This window comes from Aulostomus chinensis, chromosome 2, assembly GCF_037954235.1.
Source record: "Aulostomus chinensis isolate RoL2024-O1b breed Wild chromosome 2, RoL_Achi_v1.0, whole genome shotgun sequence".
NCBI classification, from domain to species: Eukaryota; Metazoa; Chordata; class Actinopteri; order Syngnathiformes; family Aulostomidae; genus Aulostomus; species Aulostomus chinensis.
In genome coordinates, this window is record NC_141321.1 from 15819009 (window position 1) to 15829496 (window position 10488).

The following is a 10488-nucleotide window of genomic DNA, read 5'->3' on the forward strand; positions in this document are numbered from 1 at the left end:
GAGAGGGAATGTTCACTGACAATCCACAGTCTTATTATCATGCTCATGTCATTTCCAATAGGCTGCCTCCTTTTGAACCAAGTAAATTGGTTTAATGTGTCCGGCCATTCTGGGTATTACAGGGGTCAACTTGTGTTCTCATATCCTGTCTTCTTCTCTACACTTGAAAATACAAAGTTTCTTTGTTCCCTTAAATTGCCAGGTCAGGAGGTCTATTCAAATAATGAGATTACAGCACACAAATAAGACTTTGCCTCCACATGAATGCACAACAGCTGGCTGAAAGAATTGCCAGACCACAATAAATGTACACACACTTGCCCGTTTATTAAGTACTACTAAGCGTTTGCGGTACAATACAACAGCCTAGTAATAAATCTTCCTTTCTTAGGAGGGACGAGAGACACTGACTTGATCAATTTATTGGAATTTGTAGTCTAAGATGATTGAAAGTAAAAACTGATTTTCACTTTAACTCTACAATTCTACAATTTCATTTAGCAGACGCTTTTGTCCAAAGCGACATACAACACAAGCAAGACTCTCTGGTACTCCAGCTTCCTCCCACAGTCCAAAGACATCAAGAGGGGACGAGGCTGATTGATACTCTAAATTGACCGTAGGTGTGACTGTGAGTGTGAATGGTTGTCTGTCTATATGTGTTGGTCCTGTGATGGACTGGTGACCTGTCCAGGGTGAACCCCGCCTCACGCCCCAAAAGCTGCTGGGATAGAATCAGGCCCCCCCCCCCCCCCCACCCCGCAACCCTTAATAGGATAAGCGGAAGAAAATGAATAGATGGATGGATGGACTTTAACTCTGGTAATTAAGCAAAGAAGCACCACCACATCCCTGGGCTGGGTGAGCTCCCATCGTTCGTAGTGACACACTTTCCCTTGTGGCCTGTCTTGAAAGAGAGGTGATAGACAAGAATTTGTTACAATATGATGCCCCATCTCCAGAGTTTTCTGGAACTGGAGCTGCAACTTTCCACTGTGGTATCAGTCTAAAAGCACCAGCATGCAGACGGATGGAAAAAGTGCATGTAAAAACAGGCAACATAAAATATAATGTCATCCAAATTTATTCAAACAGTTTCATCCCACTTGCCAAAACTATTTATGTTTTCTCCAGATTATCAACCATCTCCTGAACCAGTTTGACTCCACAGATGATTGTAAAAATGTTATGAAAGGGACATTTGTATCAGCTAAATATTCATTTATTTTGCTGGATTACTATTTTGAGAATCTGCAACAACAACAACAACAACAAAACTCACACTCACATAGCTAACGTATCTGCTTCCAATCTCAAATACATTTTATCTACATGTATCTTTAAATAAGTGTTAATCTGATTTATATAGCAATAACACAGTTGATATGTAAATGGAATACATTTTTTGCAGTTTACAGCCTGTTTTACATTTGTTCATGGGAATGGAAACAATGGAAGTGAGGGGTGAAAATAAAGACTTTGATTGTGGTAAGGTCTAGTGTTTCTTTCTTTCCAGAGAGAAGACACATAATTATCATCTATTTATCTATGGAGGAGAGTAGGCCTGGGGTATGTCATCTCTACCTTCATTCATACAAGTACAGTTGAAAGAAAAGATGACCCTATAAGTGTGCATCTGCAATTATCTTTGGTCCCCACTTCCTCTGTCTTTTGCCCTCCGCTTGCCTACATCATCAACAGTATTTAGCCGCAGACCGCAGATGTTTATCGTGACATCTTTTGCTTTCCTCGGATTTGTTAAATGTTATGATTTATTAATGAAGGAGGATGCAAATATAGCTGCTGGTTTGTGCTGTGCATTACACTGCTGTGATCTACACTCAAACAAACACCTCAGGATATCCAGCAGGAAATATACCAGCACCTACAACACAAAACATTAATTGCAACTTATTTGCTGTTATATGGAAATAATATCAAATAAATTACTGTTGCTCCCCAGAGGAACATTGTGCGGTCTGACGGCACTTTCTTTCAGTTATATCTATCTATATATAAGAGCTTTGGAAAGGTGAAGAAAGATAAAACTGTGTATTAATAATTCAGCAATTCTGCATGTAGCATTAGGTAGAGTTGCAGTAGGTTTATTTGAAGAAATATACACCCTGAGATTCTGATGATGTAGTGGTGATCTCCAATTAAACAAATCTGGCCTTGTGATCCTGAAAAGCTCAACTGAAGGACACAAGTACATTAATTACAAATGGCTTCTTGAACTGTTCCTCACTCCTACAAATGACTGTGAGCACACACAGAAAGAGAAAACTCATCCCATCAGAAACTCCACAGGAAAGGCAGTTACCCAAAGATGAAGGGGAATAGAGAGAAATAAATAAAGAGTGCTTTTATAATTCATTGCTTCAGTGGCCTCTGAAGTGTAGGAGCAATTTCAATATAATATACAGCAGAAGCTTTGATAAAACTTTTTGGTAGAATCCATAAAAAACACAGTTACATGTGCATGATTGTGTGTGTGTGTGTGTGTGTGTGTGTGTGTGTGTGTGTGTGTGTGCGCGCGTGTACGTGCATTTCTCGGAGGAAGAGTGTTTCAGGGCTCGGACAAATGCAAGATTGTCACGCTCATAAAAGGAAAGGGCTCTGGCTCTGAAAGAGTAGATCCCATGCCTGGAATACACAATGACATTACTCCCCCCAACCCCACACACACACACACACACACACACACACACACACACACACACACACACACACACAATGAATCTCTTTAAATTATGCAGAGTAAGACCATTCCTGGAAGCATCCATTTTCAACATCTGCTGCAGCTACATTGTTGGCATGCATGCTCAACGTAAACAGATCAAAGGAGTGAGACCTGTATTTCATACATGCGCGGACTCAATGATCATCGTCACACCTCTTCACGGCAAAGTCATCCAGAATAGGTTTATAACTTCCAATCTTTTTGAGAAAGGAATGGTTCATCATAAAATGTCCTGAGATATTTCTGTTTGGCAGTTCTAATTGTCATTATATGCAGTAAATCTGAATATTTGTGAAATATCATGTATTAAAATGTGTCCTTTACGAGATTCAAGGATTGTTTATCTTACATTATCATGTCTGACATCTAATATTTGAGCCTCCTTCCCAGGTGACAAGTGAGAATATAGTCAGCAGAGACTAGCATCCCCTTTTCTCCTTAAGACCCTCACATCATCGCCTCTGTACTCAAGGCAGAATGCTGCCACCTAAAGGCAGCTTTTATTCCCTTAAGGTGGTGGCTGTCAGCGACACCCCCCCCCCCCCCCCCCTTTGCTGCTATGCCACCTGCACCTTATTAACATGAAATCCTGGTCTCCCACCAAGACACGGGTCTGTTTAATTACAGTTTCATGGTGAATTAAATTACAACTCTCAAAACATATCAAAACAAATCAATATGATAAATTATGGCCCACTTAAAAGTAATAACACAGGGGCCTTCAAATGTTTGATAACAACGAGGGTGGCTTCTCCAAGGACTAATAAGAAACATATGAACCAGCCAGTGCACCACAGCTTGGCACAGCTGTGGAAACTAAATATAATGTGGGATCCTAAGATGTATTTTTGAGATGGAGTGGGCACAAGCTCACTCTGTGGAGGAAGTCACTGAAATCCCTTCTTCCCCAGCAATGAGGAATTTTGCAGCAAATTGGTTTTAACCTTCATTCCATGCTAAGTACTTCCCTTCAACGCCTCAAGAGGAATTAGGCATCATTACGTATCATCCATCTCCTTATCCCAGGAATTCTCCTTACAAATGAAATGAAGCTCTCCGCTGGATCAGGCACTGGTGACAATGATAAGGCCAGCAGAGCTCTGCTGATATGTTTATATTATTCCCATCTCCCAGCTAGACCAAGCCCAGCCTGCATGTGAGTGCAAGACTATAAAACATAATTAGAGACCAGCAGCGGCGAGGAGAAAGCTGAGGACTGTTACAGTAGCCGTGCACACGAAGACAGCAGCACTAAGGTGCCCTTGTGAAACTGACAAAGCAGACAATATGCTCTCTTGCTTTATCCATCTCTGTATTTATTTTTCCTATTTAGCCTCTTCTCCCCTGGCAACTGTAGTGACAGATGGGCTGAGAGGCTTTGGGATCGATGGAGGGGGGAATTCTGTCCTTGTTTCCTGACATTTTTCCCATAGCCACTCGCCTCTGACTCAGGTTACTTACTGTCCACATGAACAGAGGGAGGAGGCAGAAGCGAGGAGGAGGGAGGGAAGTGATACGCTTCTGAGGAAACTTAATGCCTCGGGCCATCTCCCTCTACACGGGTTCCTATTGAATAATACAACAGAGCACCCAACGTGCCTGATGCTTCTGGGGTACCCTCTGTAAACAAGACACTATGGAATGTGTTGCTGCTGTTCCGTTTTGACCTGACAGTCTGAAGAAGGTGAGAAAATAAAGTGCATAAATGGATGTGCGACAGCCTCACACCCTAATTCATCATCACTGCATGAGCAAAGAAACGGCCTGCAAATGGGCCAGCAATTATACTGTCCCTCTGATTGGAAAGCTGTAACGCTCTTTGTGCTGACCCTTGCCCTATGCAGCTGGCTCATAATAGAAGCAAGGCTGAGGCTGAGAGTGGGAACAACAGACAGTGGCCTTCCTCCCTTGTGGGGACGCATCACATCTGATCACAGTCATCGTCACATCCATCTCCAGCTCAAATAGTGAGATAGAAAAGACATCAGACAGCTTAACAGAGAGACTAATAGTAGCAGTCCACCAGGATGTAGCAAAGACAGAATGTAAATCTCTGCTAAAATAGCACACAAGGGAATAGTATTAAAACATAACCCTATTAAATTGTAATGCCGTTGGGAAAACAATTACAATAATTTCTCAACTAAAGGTAAACATCAGAAAAAGGATTTAGTTTACAGCTGCCCATTGTCCCCGGCATTACATACGACTGTCTTAAGTAGGCCCTAATCCTCGTCTGACACGACAGACTTTTAATGGGCTTAAGGCCAAAGACACAGAGAAGTTATCACATTAGAGGCTTATACACCCAAGTACTCCCCACAAAGATGTATAAAGTAGCTGTGAAAATACGCGCTATCTGCTAATCTCCAAGAATTAAAGTCGCCAGAATTAACCACAAAGTCATTATGGCGGTGCAATTTGATGAATGTTGTGACCTTATAAATAGAACAATCAACAGAAAACCCTGTCACTGTCTCCTATCGTTTGCCATTATAGGATTTACTGCATCTGTGAGCAGGAATACTCTATATGTGTTTATTTTTTCTAGCCACAAAATGTACATATTGAATTAGGACATAAATTAGTGCTACTTTAATAATACTTCAATGATTGACTAATGTAAGAAGGCCGACCTGAAAACTGATTTCAAATGTTTCAAACAACACAAATGATGTGTGTTGTTGTCGCTGGGTCTGCTCAAGAAGGCACAAGAATGTTTATTCCTTCTAATGTGCGCTCCTCCTGCCTTTTCTTTTCTCTCTGTGCTCCCGGGCCTCTCTGTCTCTGCCTGTCCTTGTTTTCCTTTTTCCCCATTTACAAAAAACAAGGTAGTTGTAGGCTATGGGTGCTTTCTGAAGGTTGTGACGTGGACACCGTGGCACAACAGTGAAGGAGAAGAGTGCAATTTCTCTTACCTGTATGATGGACATGCGGTTAGTAGGTGTGTCTGTAGTGCTGGTGACTGGGCCTGTGAAGCTGGTGTGGCATCCCACGTGGCCTTGGGGCACGCTGAGGTTATTGGCAGTGGGCTTAAGGTACATGACCTCTGATCTTGGTGAGCTGAGTGGCAGGCGTGTCTGGTAGTCAAAGTACATAGGAGAGGTGGCCAAGGAAGGGCTGCTTACCACATTCATCACATTCATGGCATCCCGCTCCTCCACCTCGCTCTGCACCAGCATGATGTCATTCTTGTTAATCTTCTTCTTCTTGCCTTTCCCCAGCTGAGGGTGTGAGTATTCTGCAATGCGACAATTATAAGTACGTATCTCCTTATTTTCCCGTTTGCACTTGATCGCTATGGTCACCATGGCAGCCAGAAGCATGATGGATATTATACTGAGAGTTACAATGAGAGGCAAAGACATATCCCAGTTCTGATTGTCATCTACATGTAGCAGTCCATCAGAGGGATGTCCATTGGAGGCCTTGATAATGAGCCTGGCCGAAGCGGCGAGGGTTGGCTTGCCGTGGTCAGAAACCCGGATGATCAGCTCGACGATAGGGTTTACGTTGTCCCAGAATGGATGGGCTGTTCGCACCTCCCCTGTCACTGGATCAATATCAAAAAGGTGCTCTTCATTTCCATCGGAGATTTCATAGGTGAGCCGCCCACTCTCGCCGTAATCATTGTCCACTGCCCTCACTGTGGTGACAATGTAGCCGACGCCAACATTCCGTGGCACGTGGATTTCAGCAGTGTCATTTTGGAGGAGAGGGAGCACTATGACAGGGATGTTGTCATTGACATCCAGAACACTGATACGCACTGTAGCATTGCTCTCCAGGTGTGGTGATCCAGCATCTTTAGCAAGAACCTTGAAATCAAAGTATTTGATTTGCTCATAGTTGAAAGATCTCACAGCATATATGGCTCCATTGGCAGCATTCACATTAACATAGGTGTTGACATCACCACCACTCACATTTGAGTTGATGATGCTGTAGTATACTGTGCCATTCTGGCCAAGATCTGGATCATGAGCCAGCACGGAACCTAGGTACTCCCCTGGGATGTTGTTCTCAGGTATTTGAAGAAGGTAAACTGATTTGGTAAAGCGGGGGACATTGTCATTTTCATCCAGAATCTTTACAGTGAAGGATTTAGTGGAGTTCAGAGGAGGGATTCCGTTGTCCTTAGCCACAATGGTGACATTATATTCATCCTGCATTTCTCTGTCCAAGGGCCGGTCCGTCACCACTGTGTAGAAATTATCATAATTCTCCTCAAGTTTAAAGGGAACATTACCTAGAACCCTGCACTGCAGTTGGCCATTCCTGCCAGAGTCCTTGTCTGTGACACGTACCAGAGCAATGACGGTGCCCGGAGGTGCTGCCTCACTGATGGCTCCCTGTCTTACAGACACAAAGCCTATAGATGGCCAGTTATCATTCCTGTCGAGCACTTTCACAGTGACTTTACAATGGCCTGGGATTGGATTGGGACCTAGATCCTTTGCCTGGATGTCAATCTCAATAACTGGGCTCTCTTCGTAGTCAATTTCACCCTGAATCTTTATGACCCCTGTTCTGGAATCTATGGAGAAGAGCTCCCTGATTCTCTCTGGGGCATAGCCACTAAAGGAATAGACAACTTGTCCATTGTTTCCCTCATCAGGATCAGTGGCGTTTAAATCAATCAGGACTTTACCAGGAGGTGAATTTTCAGGAATTTCAACTACATAAGAAGGTTGATCAAACACAGGGCTGTTATCATTTGAATCAATAACTTTAACATTTACCTGCATGGTACCTGACCTTGGATATTCCCCACCATCTGTGGCTGACAAAATAAGGGTGTGATGGCTTCTTTCTTCTCGGTCCAGTGGTCTTTGAATAACTAATTCTGGGAATTTAGTCCCATCCCCACGGGATTTTACCTCTAAAGAAAATAGATTGTAGTCATCGCGTGTTATTTGATAGGTTTTCAGGCCATTTTCCCCAGCATCTGGGTCATGTGCACTCGTCAGAGGAAACCGTGTCCCCGGCACTGCATTTTCAGAAATGTCAATATCAATCTGATCGGAGGGGAATATCGGGGAGTTGTCATTGATATCTTGAATATCTATTTTGATCATGCAGATCTCCTTGTCATTTGCAAACACCTCCATGGAGAGCTGGCACTTTGGGTTTCTCTTACACAATGTTTCCCTGTCAATGCGTTGCTTTGTGTAGAGCAGTCCACTCTGGGGGTCCACGTCAATGAGATGCGGAGCTGAATTCTCCAGCACCCTGAAGTTGGCTTTCTTACCCTGTCCTCCCGGTCCAATCTGTTCGAGTCCAAGTCTGGCATCTTTGGCAATGTTTCCGATCACTGTCCCCGGACCCTGCTCCTCCGGGACAGAGTAATTTAAGTTTTTCAATGTCAGGGCTTGAGCCCACAAGAGGAGGAAAAAGAAAATAGAAAGATGCATCCCCACTCCCTTAAAGGTGCTACAATCTGTGTTGTGTTTATGCTTCCTTTGACTTGTTGATACTTTGTTGAAATTTGGTGTTTCTACTTTTCAAATAAAGAGTTCTCTTCATCATGTAGGTCTTGGCATTTGTCTTTGTGGATTGTCTTTGCTTCCTCTCTCGTTCTCTCTCTCTCTCTCTCTCCAGCAAACTGTGGTGCTGAACACCTAATTTATATTCAGCTGAGCGCCCAGTCTCATCTGAGCAATAATCGCGATCCACTCTCCAAACTGAATAGTCATTGTGAGATTTCAATAATACCACCTGGGAGGAAGAAGGAAAAAAGAAAGCAGAAAAAATATATATTTGTTATAAAATATGTGAGTCAATTAGCCTGCTGAAATCAAACAGACCAAGCAACATTAGCCATTCTGCCAGGAAGAAATCAGATCCACCGCTGAGCCAAAAATGAAACAAGGCTCATGTGTAATTCATCCCCACAATTATGGGGGAAGCTTGTCAATTAGTTAACCTTGGGAAGACGCTCTGCACAGTCCTGACACACAGGGAAATAATCACTCCCTTGTAGCTTATTTACTACTTGTATTATAATAAACACAATATTTGAGTGTCGTTTTAGTTTCTCTAATCTCTGCTAGGCAATGCCGGACCTGACCCTGCGTGATAATAACGGCCCATTCACTCATTACATGAATGCTGACTGAAACTGTAATAGAGTAACTTTAATAATACGGCAACACTGCAGGCGTAGCCTACAACTGAGGCTGGCCTATTGTGGCGGCTATTTGAATAAGTGTGTATAAAATGAGCTTCTTACACGCATTAACAAATCCGCATAATCCGGATATTTAAAATGAGCCTTATAAAAATTCCGAAATGAGCTGCCAACATCGCAGCACAGCCGTGTAATTCTCTCTCTCTCTCTCTCTCCCTCTCTCTGCAAAATTCAACGGTCCCTGCAAGAAGCTGTTGCATATTCTGTCTTTGCTGTTATCTTTGAGCAGATGAAACTAATACAGAATAGACGTGAAGAACGGAACATAAACTTACCTAAAATAAAACTGTTTCAATAGTCCAAAAAAGCACAAATCCGAACAGAGCTCCAGCAGGGCTCAAGGAGAGTTTCATTCCCTAACCACTTCAGGCAGCCACCCCTATCCTCTTTCCCCTCTCCGTGCAGACAGAAAGCCACAAGCCTCCGACGCAGGCTACAGTGCAGCGCAGTGGAAATAAAAAAAAAAGTGCTCCAGAAAAGTATGACTGTAATGTCAATGAGCTGAAGTCCTCTCCGCTGTCTGATTAGGATGCACAGGCTCGCCTTCTGCCAGCAGTGAGTCACCGCTCCTCAGGAAGGAAAACTGTTCGGGGAAAATACTCTTGTGAGGAGAATAAAAAAAAAGAATCCAGATGTTTTTTCAAGGTAGATCCAAAGTAGATGATAATATTAATGGTTTGTTTGTTTTTTTTTAGTTTTTTTATTTCTATTTTTTCAAAGACGATCAATCAGTGTCTTCCTCCTCGTCCGGCACAAGCTGCTCCCCGTGATGGCATTTTTGTCCTTGCGGTGCGTCCCCATAAAAGTCCGGCACGTAGCTGATGATCGAGGAGGTGGTCAGCACCGACGCCGCATCCTGGCACAAGTAGCTGTCAGAAAGCGGGCGAGTAGCTGAACGTCCGAACACAGCCGTTACTAAGTATGTTCGGCACGTCAGAAAGCCCTGAGCACAATGAGCGCTTCCTCCCACTGATTGAACTCCGGACACCGCATGGTGCATTAAACATTGTCGCTACTCCTCTGGCAGCCAATGAATTTGAAGAGGTGGGAAAAGAAGGAGGGATTCAAACGCTGCTGTGGGTGCAGACTACAAATGACGGGTGGCTCGTGGTCCACCGGCAGCGCATCTGTTGGGCTTTTTTCAAATATCGCACTTCATTGTTGTTTACAATACAGGAAACCACGCGTTGGACGGTCGGGCTCGGAGGCGGGCTGACGCCAGGATGGAGTGGTTTGAAATGTCCGTTAAAGTCGTTTATGGTAAAGTCAAACGGCTCTGAATTCCTTCCTGAAATGAATTCGCGTTTGACGATGTGGCTTCTTTACCTTTTCTGTATGCGGTTCACAGCGAATGTGAGTCTGCTTGAAACACACCAAACACATGATTCAGTCCTCTGTGGCACTGTAGTTTCTGTCTTCATGTAACCAACAGTTGCTTGCAGTCTGCGGTCCACCTTCAGAGTTGAACTCTGTGTTTTATAGTCTACGTTTATAACTTGTCCCTGCATTGTGCTCTGAAAATGTCTCATATCACACGAAAAACTGTCCTCCACAA

The 10488-nt window shown here is 43.5% G+C and overlaps 1 protein-coding gene across 2 annotated transcripts in view; it reads right to left on the reverse strand.

Moving 5' to 3' along the window:
• pcdh17 (protocadherin 17) overlaps positions 1 to 10248 on the reverse strand; it is a 60865-nt gene extending 50617 nt beyond the window's left edge. The window contains exons 1-2 of one of the 2 annotated variants that reach the window (XM_086180868.1): positions 9209 to 10248; positions 5872 to 8461 (exon numbers count right to left, since the gene is read on the reverse strand). In XM_086180868.1, the coding sequence (XP_086036994.1) occupies positions 5872 to 8157 (2286 nt within the window). In that variant the 5' untranslated portion in view covers positions 8158 to 8461; positions 9209 to 10248. Of the gene's footprint in view, positions 1 to 5661; positions 8462 to 9208 lie in introns of both variants that reach the window. The other variant, XM_086180860.1, reaches the window with a different exon arrangement.
• Positions 10249 to 10488: the final 240 nt, after the last annotated feature.